Source organism: Macaca fascicularis, chromosome 4 (assembly GCF_037993035.2).
Source record: "Macaca fascicularis isolate 582-1 chromosome 4, T2T-MFA8v1.1".
In the NCBI taxonomy this organism is placed as follows: domain Eukaryota; kingdom Metazoa; phylum Chordata; class Mammalia; order Primates; family Cercopithecidae; genus Macaca; species Macaca fascicularis.
Genome location: NC_088378.1, coordinates 70,272,129 through 70,290,467, shown reverse-complemented (window position 1 = coordinate 70,290,467; position 18,339 = coordinate 70,272,129). Strand labels below are relative to the sequence as shown.

Genomic DNA, 18,339 nt, shown 5'->3' with positions numbered 1-18,339 from the left:
TTACCATTGATGTGAGCACTGGCACTCCTAGAGGAGAGTTGTTACCTGATCTTCACACATTCTTTAAGTCAGTGGTTCTTAACCTCCTGTGGGTTATGGATATCTTTGAGAGTGTGATGAAGGTTGTGAACTCTCATCCCAGTAAAAGTGTACACTCAAACACACTTACAACATTTGGAGTAAGAAGTCCCTTGAAGACCATTTCTAAACTTGGTATCTTTGGATCTAGTTAAAAACTTTTGTGCATGTCATCTTCCCTTCATGGAATCTTAAAAGAGGAAGATCAGACAGAAGATATATTCAGAGACAGAAGGAAACCAAAATATGCCACCCCAAAATATACTTCTATGGCATATTTTAAGACGGCTATTCAGAGGGGCTACAGACCACAGAAATAGCTCCCTAAAAGCTGTCATTCTGTGGGGAAATCTACATTAGTGAAATAAACAGCAGCTACAGTCTTTCTCAGGGGTCCCCTTATCCAGACCTAGGAAAGACTGACTCCAGGAAAAGGAGACCAAATGTCCTAACACTTTTAAATGCCTAACAGAAATTTTTTTTTACCACAGATTACCATTTTTTTCTTTCTAAAGGCTGCTACCTTTGAGGCTTCATCTGCAAAACAAGACAGCCTTTGCTCACCATGCCTTTCCTCCCCTCTCCCTCCCATAAGCTGTTGCCATACTCCAAGCCTCTATTCCTTTCTGTATGCTACACAGACTTTAATCATCTGGCTCTTCTGTGAGTCTCAAACTTCATGTGGTTCCTGTGCCTATGCACGTAATACATTTAGATTGGTTTTTCTCCTGTTAATCTGTCTTTTGTCAATTCATTTCAGCAGACTTAGACCTGAATCTTCAGAGGGAAAGTCTCAACTTCCCTACCAGACCAAAAGCCAGCATTTGGTGCACTCTTAAATTTGTAATTCCTGGGAATCAAGCCTCAAGAATTTCAGCATTGAGTAGACGCAATAAATCAAGAAGTACAACCTGAGATCATGATCATCCCTTGCTGCTTTTCTGCCTCTTAACAGCTGCATAATTTGGAAAAGCCTCACCTGTAGAAGAGTTTAGCAGTCACACTAAGATGTTTGTTGTGATCATTAAATAAAAGAACACATGTGAAGCACTTGTATCAGACTTCAGATAGGAATTATATAAATGTTAGATATTATTAGTGACATTATTTAATTATTTTTGAGACAGAGTCTCACTCTGTTGCCAGGCTGGAGTGCAGTGGCATGATCTTGGCTCACTGCAACCTCTGCCTCCCAGGTTCAAGTGATTTTCCCGCCTCAGCCTCCCGAGTAGATGGGACTACAGGCATGTGCCACCACGCCCAGCTATTTGTTGTATTTTTAGTAGAGACAGGGTTTCACAATGTTGGCCAGGATGGTCTCACTCTCTTGACCTCGTGATCCACCCACCTTGGCCTCCCAAAGTGCTGGGATTACAGGCGTGAGCTACCATGCCTGGCCCGACATTATTATTTTAATTCTATTTCTATTGAATTATTGTTTATGGCAGCAGAATGCTTGTATCAATATAATTTTACCCTGTACTCTTTCTGTTCTTATTATGCTCATAAGCAATAGCAAAGGAGGATTAAGGCTGCTCACTGTCCCTGGCATCCAGTATGTCTGTGGCCATACTGATAGGAGGCTCAAAGCAAGAAGCCTCCAAGAAGTGGGATGAGTGCAGAAGACAATCCAATGAGAAAAGGGAAACATATAATTACAATTTTATTTTTAAAATCTCATTTTTTAATTGCATGTCAATGACTGATGATGGAATAAATTTTTTCTTTTTTTAAGAGAAAGAGTTTTGCTCTGTTGCTGAGGCTGGAGGGCAGTGGCACATGCCTAGCTCACTGCAGCCTTGAACTCCTGGGCTCAAGCAATCCTCCTGCCTCAGCCTCCCAAGTAACTAGGGATGTATGTGTGCACCACCTCACCCAGCTAATTAAATTTTTTTTGTTTTGTAAACATAGAGTCTCACTATGTTGCCCAGGCTGATCTCAATCTCCTGGCCTCAATTGATCTTCCTGCCTTGGCCTCCCAGAGTGCTGGGATTACATGTGTGAACCACTGCACCTGGCCAGGATGAAATGTTTTTAAAATAGAAAAGGGCCATGAGAGCACTAATTTAAATAAACCATTTAATAAGTGTTAGAATTATTTAATTATGAAATTAATGAAAAGTTTGAATAACAGTATACTTTTTTAAACTTCAAAATTTTAGCAAAATATAGGAATAAAGGAAGAGATATAAGCAAAGTTAAGATTAAAATCTGAGGATTTAAGAGATCTGTGGAATGGAGGAAGAATATGTAAGAGTAAGAATACATATACATATGAATATATATATAAGAACATATATGTATACTTTTATATATATATATATTTTTAGATGGAGTTTCCCCCTTGTCGCCCAGGCTGGAGTGCAATGGCATGATCTTGGCCCACTGCAACCTCTGTCTCCTGGGTTCAAGCAATTCTTCTGCCTCAGTCTCCAAGTAGCTGGGATTACAGGCACCAGCCACCATGCCCGGCTAATTTTATTTGTATTTATTTATTTTTTTTAGTAGAGACGGGGTTTCACCATGTTGGCCAGGCTGGTCTTGAACTCCGGACCCCAGGTGATCTACCCGCCTCAGCCTCCCAAAGTGCTAGGTATGAGCTGCTGCGCCCGGCTGTAAGAATATGTAAATTTTTTATAGGTATAAATGAAAAAATGGTTGTTGAGGTGTTCCCTTACTTGTGAATTAAAAACCTGAAACAAAAATATGTCAGACTGAAGAAGCCCTAGAGCACAGAGAATACTGCGTTGAGCATCAGGTGATTTGAATTTGAACACTAGTTCTTTTACTTAAAAGCCCACTTATCTCACTTAAGATTACCAGTTTTCACATCTATAAAATGGGGCTAATAAATCATTTTATGCCTTGAAGGCTTGAGATAATTTGATGAAAGCCATGCAAATATTTAATCTATTCTACAACTATTTATTGTTGCCAGAGAAAATAAGGAAAACAACTTATTATATTGTAATATACAAAAATGATACTAATGTACCTACATTAAGTCTTGGATCTTAATTGTCCAGAAGTGGGGATAAACATCCTATGAATTTGTACTTTTTCTGTTCTGATTATGCCTTAAGCAATAGCAGAGCAGGATTAGGGCTGCTCACTGTCCCTGACCTCCAGCCTATGTTTGTGGCCACAGTGATAGGATGGCCAAAGCCTCCAAATGGGATAAACATAGAAGATAATCCAATGAAGAATGGGAGACACATAATTACAATTTAAAAAATCTCATTCTTTTAAATTTCTACTTGTACATGTTTGTATACAATCTATAAATAAATATACATAATTGAAGGTGATGGGGTTCACAGCATTCTACCCTAAAGTATGGTGCGTTGGTGCAACTGAATATTTTAAGCTGAAGGAATTTGAGAAATGCAGATGTTAGAACTGTCTGACCTTGCCCTGCTTCCCTGAGGCGGGTCATAAGACCCTCACATGAGAGGTGCCCTTCCTATACACGGAGGAAGGGGGCATCTTTATCTCTGAAGATGGAGGCACCCTGAGGGGAATCCAAACAAACAGAACACACGAAATTTCTCCCAGTTTACCACTGTTAGCTCAGATCTTTTTGTCCTATCACATTTTCCCAAGACTCTCCACCCCTCAACAAACCTACTATAAAAATGCTTAGGTGGAATTATTTCTCCAGTTCTTCATTATCTTATAAAGGCTCCTGCATCATTTGTTAGTCTAATTTACAGGGCTCTGGCTAATGAACCTAAGAAGGATGGAAGGATAAGATATTTTATCTCCTCGACAGAAGTGTGGGCATAACACTTTTTAAAAAAAAAACTGATAGTGGTGTGAGATAAAAACCTTTACACCATGGCTCTAATAATTTAAAATACAGCTTTAAAAATTTTAAATAAAAATTAAAAAATTAAAATAAATAAAAAATAAATAAATAAAATAAATAAAAATTAAAAAATAAAATAAAAAAATTTTAAATAAAAATTAAAAAATTAAAAAATTAAAAAATGAACAATGATTTTTTTCAGAAGTTGGAGGTGGATAAAGAAGTTTGATTTTAAAAAGCTGGGTTTTGTAGATTCATGTATGACTGAACTGTAATAATAAATAGTCTTTCTGCCAAGGATTCTTTTTTTCCAGTCCACATACTTGGCAAGACCATCTATTCAAAGGAGGCTTTACTGACTGTTTCTAGCACCTACCTTAAAGCTCTGAATTACATAGATTCTCCCCAGAGCCTAGAATATTTAGTCATTAACAACTTAAAAATAACACTTTAAGGATACCTCTTATGAAATTTCATAAATTTTGATTATTGAGAGAACATTTAAATGTGAAAATGTGCAAACATAGATAAAACTAGAGAGACTAGTACAATGCCAGATATCCATTACCCAGATAACAGTTATCAAGATTTTGCCACATTTGCTTCATCTATCCATTTTTTTTGAGGTTATCTATTCTAGCAATTGAGTTTTCAAAATACAGGTTTTTAAAGGCACTGTTCCTAGAAGTAGCATCAATAGTTTTTCATAACCTTATTGTTCTTACTAAATTTTTAAAAATAAGTTGTACATTCACATGGCTGAAAAATCAGAACTATGTAACATACTGTTCCCACACCTACTTCCATCCATTCTGATCTCCCTATCTGCCCACAATAGGCAATCGTTTAGTTTCTTATATATCTTTCTGAATGTTTCTGTATATAAATATATTACATAATTATTATAAGTATATAAATAAGTATAACATATATTCTGATTATCCCCTTCCTTTCTCATACAAAAGCAGCATATGTGATGTTTGGCATGCAGCTTCCTGTACTTAACAATGTATTGTGGAGCTCTTCCCATATAAATACACAGAAAGATTTTACATCTCGATGTACCATTGTTTATTTATTCAGCCCTTGTAGGTGGACACGTAGGTTATTTCCATTCTTTTGCTATTATAAAAATCAATCCAGGTATACACATCATTTGCTATTATGTGTATAAGATGCGCTTATATCTGTAGGATAATTTCCCAGGAAAGGGATTGCTAAGTCGTAGAGTATATTTTAAATTCTGAGAGATTTCGACTTCACCAAATTTTCCTCTCTAAATGTTGTGCCCCCTTGGTACTCCCACCAGCAATGTATCCAAGTATGGGTTTACCTAGAGCCTCACCAAAAAATTATTTTAAAACTTTAAATCTGTATTTTAACACAGTGTGTCGTCAAACTTTAGGATTTTTGCCAGTTCAATAGGCAAACACAAGTGTGTCACAATTTTTATTATTATTTTTCTTGAGATGGAGTCTTGCTCTGTCACCGGGCTGGAATGCAGTGGCGCAATCTCAGCTCACTGCAGTCTCTGCCTCCCGGGTTCAAGCGATTTTCCCGCCTCAGCCCCTGGAGTAGCTGGGACTACAGAAGCCCGCCACCATGCCGGGCTAATGTTTGTATTTTTAGTAGACATGGGGTTTCACCGTGTTGGCCAGCTGGTATCGAACTCCTGACCTCAGGTCATCCACCCACCTTGGTCTCCCAAAGTGCTGGGATTACAGGAGTGAGCCACCGCACGTAGCCAACAATTTTTATGAATGTGAAACTTCCCGTTCATTTTTAATTTTCCTCTTCTGTACACAAGGGAATGCTCAATAGATATCATATAATTTGGGTGACAGTGCTTGCTTTATTAACTTTTAATGTTGAAAATAATTTATATTTGTGATAGGTATGTAGCAGTCTAAAACAAGCTTTCGTGACTGATTTCTTTTACTATGATAAATGCAAAAAATCTGTGCCATGCGCAGCAAGTCAGTTCTCTGCAGAATGATACTAATTTTTCAGTGAAGAAGCAAACTCATCCACTTCTAACAATGATTCTTGTTATGGGTTGAACTGCGTCCCTCCAAAAAGATGTCGAAGTCCTACCCCCCAGTCTCTGTAAATGTGGACTTACTTAAAAAATCATTAGGGTGGGTCCTAATCTGACTGGCGCCTGAAAAGGAAAAATTGGGGCATGGGGACAGATAAGTAGAGAGGGAAGACAATGTGATGACACAAGCAGCAGCCATTTACAAGCTAAGGAATGCCCGAGTCTACCAGAAGCCAGGAGAGACGCATGGCACAGATTCTCATCACAGTCCAGAATCGACACGGAAGCCTTCAGATCTGTGAGACGTTAATTTTTGTTGTTTCAGCTATCCTAGAAAGCAAATACAATGCTATTCACCGTGTTGCCCAGGCTGGTCTGGAACTTCTGTGCTCAAGCGATCTGCCCATCTCGGTCTCCTTAAGTGCTGGGATTACAGGCGTGCGTCACGGCACCCGGCCAACCTTTTTAAATCTCTCTTTTTCTTTCTTCCATTTTAGGACGGGATCGCACTGTTGCCCAGGCTGAAGTGCAGTGGCGCAATCTTGGCTCACTGCAACCTCCGCCCCCGTGCTGGAGCGATCCTCCCACCTCAGCCTCCCCAATAGCTGGGACCACAGGCGTGCGGACCACGCCCAGCGAATATTTTGTAGCGAGCCAGGTCGCCATTTTCCGCAGGCTGGTCTTGAACTCCTGGGCTCAAGCGATTCGCCACGTCAGCCTCTGAAGAAGGTGCTGGGATTACGAGCATGAGCCACCGCCGCCAGGTCAGTTTATTTTTAAACTCTCTATTTCTTTCTTACTTTACTTTTTTTTTAAGATAGGATCTCACTCTGTCGCCCAGGCTGGAGTTCAGAGGCGCGATCTTAGCTTTCTGGAACCTCTGCCTACGGGTCGGACGGGCGACCTCATCCTCTCCAATAGCCACAACCGCCGGCGCGCGCCACCACGCCCAGCTAATATTTTGTAGAGAAGCGGTGACCATTTTGCCCAGGCTGGGGTGCAGGGCCGCAGTGTCTGCTCGCTGCGGCCTCCGCCTCCCGGCTGTCTCCTGAGTACCAGCAGCTGGGACTACAGGCGCCCGCCACCAAGCCTGCCTGATTTTTTGTAGAGACAGTTTCACCATGCTGGTCAGTCTGGTCTCCAACTCCTGGGCTCAAGTGATCCGCTCGCCTCGACCTCCCAAAGTGCTGGGATTACAGGCGTGAGCCACCGCGCCCGGCCAACTCTATTTTTCAAATTGTTTTAACGTAGTATAATAAACATATAAGCCTAGTTTTTCAACATTATAACACTCAATAGTTGTAATTCATAAGTAAAATGACACGATGCCTGGGGCTTGCTTCCATATACTCCAGTTGTAAAAAAAAATAGAGGGTAAGAGAAATATGAAACACTGCATTTTATGTTTTCTAAAGGTCTTGCTAAGTATTTCCTTGAAACTATAATCAGGGTGCGTTCAGACACTACCATATTCTAGGAACCGTTGTAGGCATTGGAGATACTAAGAGTAAGAGCCTGTTCTCTTTGGGAATAATTATTAGATATATTCTAAAAGTAAAGCAGGCCAAGCACAGTGGTTCATGCCTGTAATCCCAGTGCTTTGGGAGGCCAAGGCCACAGGATATCTTGCCACCACAAGTTTGAGAATAGCCTGGGCAACAGAGCAAGAACCTGTCTCTACAAAAAAAAAAAAAAAAAAAAAATTAGGCATACAAAAACAAACAAAAAAAACCCCAAAAAACTTAGGCGCTCGTAGTCCCCGCCACTCAGGAGGTTGAAGACGATTCTCACTTGTGCCCAGGAGGTCGAAGCCGCAGTCAGCTAGGAAGGTGTTACTGTACACCAGCCTTCGCAACAGAGTGAGACCGGGTCTCTAAAAAAGGGGAGGTTGGAAATAAAGTAAAATAAATTATCACCATGGTCCCAGGTAGAAGGATTCACTTTTAGAAAGAAATTCCCAAGTTTCACTTTTAGAAGGAAATTGCCCCTGTCAGGCATGGTGGCTCACACCTGTAATCCCAGCACTTTGAAGGGCCAGGTGAGCAGACTGCTTGAGGCCAGAAGTTTCAGACCAGCGTGGGCAACATGGCGAAACTCCGTGTCTACTAAAAATATAAAAATTAGCTGGGCGTGGTAGCGCAGGCCTACCAGTAATTCCAGCTACTCAGGAGACTTAGGCATGAGAATCCCTTGAACCCAGAAGGTGGAGGCTGCAGTGAGCCAAGATTGCACTACTGCACTCAAGCCTGGGGGACATAGTGAGACCCTGTCTAAAGAAAAAAAAAAACACGCGAAAAGAAAAAGAAATCGCCAAGAGCCATACATAAACGATAAATTCCTTTGTTCTTATGGCTTTTCATTCATTTCTAATCATGCTAACATACTCCTTAATAAATGCTTAGCCTATCAATGTTCATCATCACCCCTTTCAGGTACCTTACATAAAGTAATACATTAAATATTATGATGTCCCATTTTTTTACTTGTGTCACAGCAGCATGATGGCATGATGGCAACTAGTTTGAAATCGAAAAGAAGGACGACCTCTTGAGTGCTGGGATACTAACCCTGGGTGGTGTTTTAATTTTTTATTTTCTGTTTACAATTCTTCTCAGGACTTTAAATAGGTACTGCATAAATATGCATCACACTTAAATGCTGAAAGGCTTACAAAATACCTAAAAACATAGCTATTAAAAAAAAACAGAGTTCATTCTGTAAGTGCATTTGTAAGCTCTACTCATAAGTAAAAAACTACTATAATGCTTTAAAGTCAAAGCATATCACATTTCAGATGGTGATAATTAATTGCTGTTTTTCATTTCCAGTAATCTATGTCCACATCTTTTTCCTCTAAATTATATTTGGAATCATAGTGTAAATTGATACAATGATTATAACTAAGGAATTGTATCTGAAAGAATCCTCTGTACTACTTAGCAAAGTAATGTAAGAGATACTTTACATACTTGCCAGTGAAAAAGCATCTTTAAAGTAAGTGGTATTCACTCCACTAACCCAATGGAAAGTTGAGCAGCCATCCAGGGAATTTGCTGAAGGTGGTAGCCAATGTGGAAAATTCTTAGGAGGGGTCACAACAGGATTTTGCTTCTGATCAGTCTGTCTGCATTGATCTCACTCCCAGGCCAGAGATGCTTTTTTCTAGACTGTGGTTACCCTTGATAGATAAATTGGTTTCTTAATCCTAATCCAGAAATTGGAAGGGAGAAATGCATCATCACACATCAACAGTTTGCAGATTTGCCTTTTAGTTATACAATAGTAGCCAGTGAACTGGCCTTTATTAGTTATTTTCAAATGAAAGTGTTTTCATTTGAAAAGTTTTCCACTTTTGTTTTTATGTTCTATATTTTAAATTTTTGAACACATTTTTAGTTTGCTGAAATATTTAATCCCTTTAATCAGTTCCACAGAACAGTCCACATTACAAGGCTATACTCGATTTTTGTAGCTGGTCAGATAATGATTGACTAGTACTGTTTAGTTCTGAAAGTCTGATGAGAAACTACCCAAAGTATAAAAGAGAACTATAAAATTATCAGGTGGAAAATTATAGGAGAGAAAGCAGATACTTTGTGAACATATACCAAAATATCAATACTGTGTGTATATCACAGTATTTTGGGCCCCAGATCTTGTGGCTCTTTGAGTGATGATTATTAAGTTTGTATCATCCAATTTGACGTTGAGTATCTTATTGTTTAGGAAAAGGAACAGCTGACAGTAGGTTCCCCAAACTTCTGGCATTGTCTACGATGCTCACTGGATTCTGAAATACATGACTATTATTACCTTGAATTGTGCTGTTCGGAATGATGTCCAGGGCATCTGTAGTAAAAGAAAAGACCTGGGCTTCAGATATGATTTTGTTACCTTCTTACAGTTTTACCGCACCAAGGTGTCAGGTTGGGGAGCAAGGAGTAGCACCGTCTCGCCTCCCTCCAGTCACACCCCAGGGACGGCCATGTGAGCTTCCCTCCGGGACCGACGCTGCGCGCGGAGAGCCGGGAGTCACAGGCCCAGGCACTCGCAGCCTCCACTAGAACAAACGGCGGCGCGGCCGTGCGCGCCCGAGCCTGCGCGGGAACGCGCCTCGGGGGTTCGGGGGAGCCCGCGGTAAAGCTCCACCACGGCCGCGCGCGCCCGCCCGGCCCTGGAATGAATGGAAGGTTCAATCTCGCGCGCTCGGCGCCGGCAGCCAATGACGCGGCCGGGAGCGGCGGCGGGCAGGTGTGCGCGTGCCGCCGGCTGACGCAGGGCTCCAGTCGAACCGCCTGGTGCCGCCGCCGCGCCCCGCGCTCCCCCACCCGGCTCAGCCCCCTCCTCCCCGCGCCCCGCCACTCGCCGGGCTGCGGCGGCGGAGCGGTGGCGACAGCGGATTCTCCGCCCGGTGGCCGCGCGCGGCCCGGCTGTTCCGCGTCCCCTTGCCGGCTCACAATGTGCTGACCCTCCCGGCCACGCCGCGCGCCTCACAGGTCTCTCGACCTCCGCGCTCCCTCAGGAAGTGACAGACTCCAGGCCCCTTCCTCCGCCCAGTCCTCCGGGACTGAACGCCACACACGTCCTCACACCCTCTCCCCCTTTCACACCCAGGCTAGCGACGCGACCATGAGGCCCCGGAGGTAAGCAGCCGGTCCCGCGGCCGCGCGAGTGCGAGCGTGGCCGGGTGTGCGTGCGGGTGCGGACGCCGCTCGCGGTCCCGAGTCTGGCACGTGAGCAACGTCGAGGGGAGCTCCGTGCTGAGGAGCAGGAAGAAAAGAGGAGGCGCGAGCGCCTGGGAGGGGCGAGGACTGGGCACCGCGGGGAAGTGACAGGTCTCGCAGCAAGTTGCGGTTCGGGAGCCGGCGCGCAGCGTCTTTCCTTCGCCGGCCCTGATTTATTGCCCCGGTGCTGCCACTAAGACGCGGGCAGTCGATGTACTTCCGGGTTCACACCTTTCTCTCCCCGCTCCGTGCTGCTGGGTCGGCGCCCGGTATGGGCACCGCGTTGCCAGAGCGGCCGCCCGGGCTCGCCGCTGCGGTTGCTGCCGGGCGGCCAAAGCCGGCTTGGAGCAGGAGGGCGGGGCGGGGCAGGGCAGGGCGGGGGCGCAGGCCACTCGGGCGCGAGGGTGCGGCGCAGGCTGGGGTCCCGGCGGCGGGTCCTCGCGGCCGGTGCGGGCTCCTCTGGGACGCACGGGGCCGTGCCGCCAGGGGGCGTGCGCACCTCCCTTTCGCGCTCCGCAAACCGAGCTGCTTTGTACCGGGCAGGCGTCGGGGATCGTTTTTGCTTCGGTATCGGTGATGTAAATTCATGAATTAAAATTAAGGATTTTGAAAAGAACGGGGAAGAACGCACTTGGATTTAGGTTGTTTTTGGAAAGGAAAAACCAAAGAAGAAATGATACGTTTGCAGGAGCATTAACTGACTACTGACTGGAACATTGGATGCGGGTGCTTTATGAGGATTTGTACTCCAAAAACTTTTTTTAAAAATTGCACGTTGGTAAATATTGAGTGTTTTTGAGTAAAATCTAACAGTATGTATTTAGTGCCCTTATTGCGGAAATTTCTTAAATGTAAGTAATAGTAAGTCCGCCATTTTGAATTGTTTCATGTAACACAGAATGAAATCTTAGGTGCCTGTGTTTTCTTGAGTTCCCTCCAGTTCTTTGTGGATTTGTTTTCATCCGTAGGTTTTTAAGATTGCCAAGTATTACTGTTCATGGACCTAAATTCTCCACTGAAGATTTTTATACGTATTATTGTTAATGCAAGGGAAAAATAAATTATGCTCCTATTCTATTGTAGTTTTTTATTTCTCTATCACAAGTACTATGGAAGTGAAAATTACACCTGACAACTAGTGTTAGAATGAATTTAAAACGTTCTACAACGTTGCTGGAAAAAATACGACGTAAAGTGATTTTTACTCTAATCAAGAAAATCTTAATGTTTCATTTTTTGGGTGCTAGTTATTACCATATTTACTTAGATGATAATGCAAAAGTGCTTTTTTAAAAAGCACATTTTTACGTCCAACAATAAGTACAAAACATCGCAGTTTTATGAAAGCTTTCAGGGAAATTTTAAAAGTAAGGGTGAATTCTTGGAAATATATGCCAATTCGTATGATTTTAAAAATATAAAATTTGCTATGAAATTTATGCCATTTTTTTCTTCTGCTGTGAATTTGCATAGATTTTATAGAGGAGTCATATGATAAATTAACAAAAGTGAATGTAATAATCAGTATTCCATTTTCAATAATAATTACACCCTTGTCCATCTTAGGGAAAGTTCTTGCTTCCCAAATTATTTGTCTTTGCAGTGTGCCTAATTTCCTACAGAGCTTTAGAAATGAAACTGATACAAGGCCTCTTCTAGCACTTAGTGGGAAAGGAGCTATACTATCAATGAATAAAAAAGTTTTATTTGACTTTTCCATCTTACAAGTAAGATCAGCTAATCTTTGCTTGACAATATGGGGTCATAAAAATTTAAGGAATTGGATCGGGTTGTAATGCATATTGGTTCTTGGTAACTTTATAGCTGCTTCTCAATTAATAGATCTGGAACCAAATGATTCAATAATTATATTCTCATTAATCCTTGTCAGACTGTATGGTGTCTTATTATTATATTCTCTGCTAGACTTCTTTCAGAAACAATAAAAAGTTTGTTGTGAAATTAGTCAGGATTTAAATTTAAAAATCGCTAGGTTGTGAGGCGAGATATGTCAATCTTATACTTTGTAAGGGAAACAAATCGATATTTAAAATAGTAGTGCTCAAAGTCAGTAGTGCTCACAGTCAGAATAATTTTTAAGTGTGTTGCACATGTAAATCCCAAAATACAGTGAATTTAAGTTTGGCTTTTTTTTTCTTTCCGGTTTACTCTGAAGAAAGAGAAGACTAAACAGATCTTAACTGCCTAAAAGTTTGATAATGCTTGGTATCTCATCTGGTAACATTATTAGGGATTTGTGACACACTGCTGTCATAATTTACAAATCATGATTAAAGGAAAAAAGTAAGTTATTAAATAAAACATGTATGAATAACAGTCTTCAGGTGTGAGACTGATGTCTCTTTAAAAATAATTGAAGCGCCAGGCACAGCTACTAAATTTGGGGACTAAATTAGCAAGTTCAGGTCAGGAAATGATCTATAAACATTTATCTTAATCCAAAGTTGAATTGATTTAAGAAATGAAACATGGGCATACAGAGATGAATCAATTTAGAAGTAATTAAATTATTGATTATGAAAGTGGCGTTAAAAATTTTTGGACAACTAAAGGGTTTTCTTATTAAGTATTTTTTAATAGAATTTAATTTTCTTTTAAAATTCTCAAATACTCAGTTTTCTTGTTTAAATGCTTTTGAATCTGTACCTTATTTTCTTGCCTTTTAAAGGGACTATATTTTCTTTACAAATAGCTACTGTTTTTGATGAACCACAAAGTAAGGAATTTCTAGCTTGCCAAGAACAATGGAAATTCTTTACATTCAAATACTTAAGGTTGATTTATATGAATAAGTCTTGGAATATATGAAATACAGAATCTTATTGTTTTGAGGAACTTTGCCCACCATGTACTTGTATACATGTACATTATTGTGTTGGATTTCTCTGACACAATGATGCTCGACAAAGTCGCTGGCCACAGTGCTGAATCAAGACAGCCATATTGGTCCCTGCTAAATCTGACTGAAAACTGTACAGTACACAGAAATTGTGTAGGGATTCAAGTAGCATCGTGACTACAGGAAATATATGCATATATAGTTCATAACTACTTTTATTTTTTGCTTTTCACCTAGTTGAATTGGAATCATCAGAAATTGTGATAGAGAAATGTTATCCCTGAAGTATATTAATTTACTGTGTAACATTGATTTTGAATAATGTCAGTAAAATCAATAGAATCAATGCTAGAGGTTTTCTCTTTCTTTGAAAGCTGCCACTTGGAGATGATGCCAAGATTTTTAAAACCTGTTTAAGCAACTAGTTATTTAACTCAAACACTGTACAGTTTTAATTGACACTACCCGTAAGGTAGAGTATGAACTTGATATTTGCAGTTTTTGATTTAGGTTCATATTCTGGCACTATCAAAACCAACATCAAAATATGTGATATCAAACTTAATCAAATTAGAAATCATTCATGAAAAAAATTCCACTTAAAAACATTAAATAATTTTTAAAATAAGAATATAAAATTTGAAATTATAGTGATATTGACCTGTCATTTGGGGGAAATTTTCTATTGTTTGAAACAGGACAAACACCAGGCTTTCACTGCTTACAATATTACTGTGTTCTACGTTATATAAAATGAGTACTAGTATGAAACCATTGTATAAATTACCTGAAAGGAATGTTGTAATACATTTAATATATCAGTAAAAAGTACTATTTTAAGCATAGAACATTGACATGATTCTTCTAAAAATAGAATGGGTTGATATGCAGGATCATCAAATTAAGGGTCAAAGGTGACAAATCAGGACAAAGGGCATGCAGCTCATTTTCAAGCAATCAGTTTCTAGTTTTTTCTTAGCAGAACAAAAGCTTAATTATATGGAGAAAAAGACTTGATGTTGAATGGCCAGTTCTAATGGTGGAAAAACATGTTTACAATTTTCTAGATATTTTCAAATCAGTATTTTACAGACTTGTTTGGAAAGGCAAGAGCTGAAATGCTACTTTTATGTTTTTCAGACATTTTTCTGTGTATCATTTGTTCAGACTTTACAAAAACATTTTAACTAAAATACTCTAGACTGTATAGGTTAAAAATAGATATTTTGTGGATTTAACATTTTAGAAAAAATCTGTAAATTATGTTTTATCTTTTGTATTAGTCTGTTATAATCTCCTCTGTTAGTTAAAATCCTTTTTTATTTGATATTACATTTATTACATCAGTAGGTCACCCAGTGTTGTAAGGATGAATACTTGTAAAGTGTCTCTTTATCTTTATTAAAATGTTTATTGAAAATATTAGAATACACTAAAAGTTCTCATTTAGTTGTTAATCTCTGGTGATGATATAAATTTTGAACCATTAATAATGTTGTATATTAAAACTTAAAATATATGTCAATAAAATTTTCTTATTATTTTAATTAAAAGAAGTGTTCAGTTTTACCTAAAATCATTTTTGTTTACTATATCAAAAAGCCACTTTAAAGTTTTGTCTTAAAGTTATGGTGGGCCTTTAAAGTATATGTGATTACCTTTTTTAAGGCAGGAATTTTGCCATTATTTTGATCTTTTTGATCTGAAACCACTAGAGCTTTCTTTTACTTTTCTTTAATGTGATCTAATAATGACTGGGCTGTGAGCTTGATTACATAAAGCTATTATTTCATATTGGGAAATACAAACACATTAGCAAAACTAACTGTGCTGTGGCTCAACTGTATTGTAGCTTATATTTAAGCTAAAGAATTGTGTTTACCAGCTGCTATCTGTGCCATAATATTGCCTTTAAACAATTTTGAAAATATGCCAGTCGTCTCAAATTATTATTCATTTGTTTTTATTTTCCAAAATAATTCTTTTTATTACAGTATTTGAAGAGAATGATAGAGCTGTCCATATCTTATATGAAACCAATAAAATTTATAATTGTAATATGGTTGAGAAAATTAAGTTTATCTCCATGATTCAGCAGTGCCAAAATACTACCCTACAATTTAAGGTTGAGTGTTTCATATGATATATTATAAATTAAGTCATATACTTTATAAATACAAGAAATAATGCAACTTTGAGCTTTTTTTCCTAATATAAAATTTTCTCTTCTCTTGGTAATTTTAAAAATATTTAACCGAATGTGAAGCTTGTTTTCAAACTCCAATAGACTAATATTTTTAAACTGTACAAAGTCATGTGTAACTATTTCTCTTACTTTTAAGTAGATTATTTTGTTTAGCTTTTCTGTTCCTGTGTATGATTGAGGGTACATTAGCAACATTTCCAGCTACATCTATGATTAAAGTAGGATGTTCAGTTAAATTGCAAAATAATTTATCCTGATTTTACTGAGGCAGCATTTGAATTTAGTCTGTTGACTAATTGCAAATAATTACAGTAAGGTTTTTAATAGATATTAAATGTTTGTTTAAAGGACAATGTAAGGAAACACTTTCATAAAGCACCGGCATTCACTTCAGTGTTGAACTTTCATGTTTAATATTTTATCTGATGTGTATGTTATATTTTAAGTTATAGTCAATTTAAATCAGTATTGTACTTTGGGTTTTATTCTGGTGTTACTGTAATATTAATATGTTTGCTATATGATTTTAAGTAGTGTTATTTTAAAACGTTTTCTCTTGCTAGGAAAGAAAAATCTATGTTGCCTTCTAAAGAATGTAGTTCAGTGATAGTTGAGACATACTGTAGATTAATTTTTCTTTGAACCATAAAGTGAATATTTATTATAGTAAGTTATAATCTAATTTACACTTATGTTATTTTAGAAAATACCATAACAGATACTAAAAATTATCTTAAGTATTTTTTAAAATGTTGAAAAATTCTGGGGATGAGAATAAGTAATGAAATAATTTTTCTTATTATGGTGAATACTATTCCTGATTGTTAAATCATTTTTGCAACTTTAACTTTTGCATTTGTTAGTATTAGAAGTAAAAGTTAGCGTGATGTGAATTGAAATAAAATTGTGAGTAATGTGAAATGTAGTAGTATTTTATTTTTATTCATCATTTCATTTCTCTGAACTTAACAGCTTGGCAATTTTTATTTTTATTTTTTGAGACAGAGTCTTGCTGTGTCACCCAGGCTGGAGTGGAGTGGCAGGATCTTGGCTCACTGCAACCCCCGTCTCCCGGGTTCAGGCAGTTCTCCTGCTTCAGCCTTCTGAGTAGCTAGGATTACAGGCATGCATGACCATGCCTGGCTAATTCATGTATTTTTAGTAGAGATGGGCTTCACCATGTTGGCCAGGCTGGTCTCGAACTCTGGACCTCAAGTGATCTACCTGCCTTGGCCTCCCAAAGTGCTGGGATTACAGGCATGAGCCACCGCACCAACTGGCAATTTTTGAATGAATTACAATATATAATTCATAATAGCAATCATTTTCCTTTATATTTAGTTACAACAGTGGATTTTAATAATGAACAATGTATAATTGTGAGGAATATTGTTATATATTTTAATAGGAAGAAGTGTGAAATCTAAGAATGTTTGTGATGGATACTCCTTATAAGTTAGGCACTCTTATAGCAGTAAGTCATATATTTAAAATAAAATAATTGGAATTATTTTGTATATATGTATTTTATATTTATAATATATGTATTTTATATTTATAAGAGATGAATTGCCTATCCAATTATTTTTTATGAAAAGATAGTTTAACAAAACATTTTGTGTACAAGTCCATATTTTTTTTTTTTGTAAAAGCCAACCTAGGAATAATCAACCCAGGTACAGGAATTCATTGTCATTGGTTCAAAAAATATAATGAACACAAAATAATGCCAGAATTATGATAACGAGCTAAATATACATAGTCTCTCTAATCACAGAGCATAGAGTTCAGTGGGGAGAGAGAACATTTTGATGGACTGTTAAAATAAACCACAGTACACTATTACATGGTGGAGACATTGTATTCAGTATGGAACAGTACGAAAAAGAGCTCTAAGTAGAGATCTAAATGATGAACGGAGATTATTCTAGTATAGGAGCAGAGAAGTGTATTTTGGGATTTCACAGGTTTAGGTTTTTGTTTTCTAAGAAAATGTAATTAACTCTATTAAATAAAATATTTTACCAAAATGTATTAAATACAAGGCCGGGCATGGTGGCTCATGCCTGTAATCCCAGCACTTTGGGAGGCCGAGGTGGGTGGATCACAAGGTCAGGAGTTTGAGGCCAGCCTGGCCAACATGGTGAAATCCCGTCTCAACTAAAAATACAAAAATTAGCCAGGCGTGGTGGCATATGCCTGTAATCCCACCTACTCGGGAGGCTGAGGCAGGAGAATCACTTAAATCTGGGAGGCAAAGGTTGCAGTGAGCGGAGATCACGTCATTGCACTCCAGCCTGGGCAACAGGAGCAAAACTCTGTCTAAAAAAAAAAAATTAAATATAAATACTCATGTATAAAATGTGAGTGGCTGTTTTTGGAGTATTCATGCATTTGAAGAGTTATTTTAACTCCTGATATTTCATTTCAAAAAACAGTCACCTAGAATAAGAATATGAACGTTTAAAATTATAAATATTTTACAGGTTATACCTGTCTCATTCCTGTCATAGTTGTTCAGTCAATATTGGATGGATACATAATAATATCTCTATTTAAACTTAATTCTGTTTTTTCTACTCTTGTTTTTGAACGATTTTAAACCATTAATAGTGAAAAACATTA

General features: G+C 38.5%; 1 protein-coding gene and 1 long non-coding RNA gene across 7 annotated transcripts in view; one reads left to right on the top strand and one right to left on the bottom strand.

The window, feature by feature from the left end:
- Positions 1 to 5,715: 5,715 nt before the first annotated feature.
- On the bottom strand, positions 5,716 to 9,991 carry LOC135970568 (uncharacterized). Of its 3 annotated transcripts, XR_012433588.1 has the most exons (4): positions 9,738 to 9,991; positions 8,894 to 9,129; positions 8,073 to 8,194; positions 5,716 to 6,254 (listed from the first exon to the last, which is right to left on the bottom strand). It is a non-coding gene; the product is annotated as an uncharacterized lncRNA (long non-coding RNA). The 3 variants fall into 3 exon arrangements; XR_010586305.1 differs by having other exon boundaries at positions 8,894 to 9,991; XR_012433587.1 differs by lacking the exon at positions 8,073 to 8,194 and having other exon boundaries at positions 8,943 to 9,991.
- LIN28B (lin-28 homolog B) overlaps positions 6,582 to 18,339 on the top strand; it is a 139,137-nt gene continuing 127,379 nt past the window's right edge. Inside the window, exon 1 of one of the 4 annotated variants that reach the window (XM_065543662.1) lies at positions 6,582 to 6,688. In XM_065543662.1, the coding sequence (XP_065399734.1) occupies positions 6,671 to 6,688 (18 nt within the window). In that variant the 5' untranslated portion in view covers positions 6,582 to 6,670. Of the gene's footprint in view, positions 6,689 to 10,208; positions 10,568 to 10,869; positions 11,500 to 18,339 lie in introns of those variants that run through there. The other 3 variants (XM_015449028.3, XM_015449027.3, XM_045391286.2) reach the window with 3 other exon arrangements.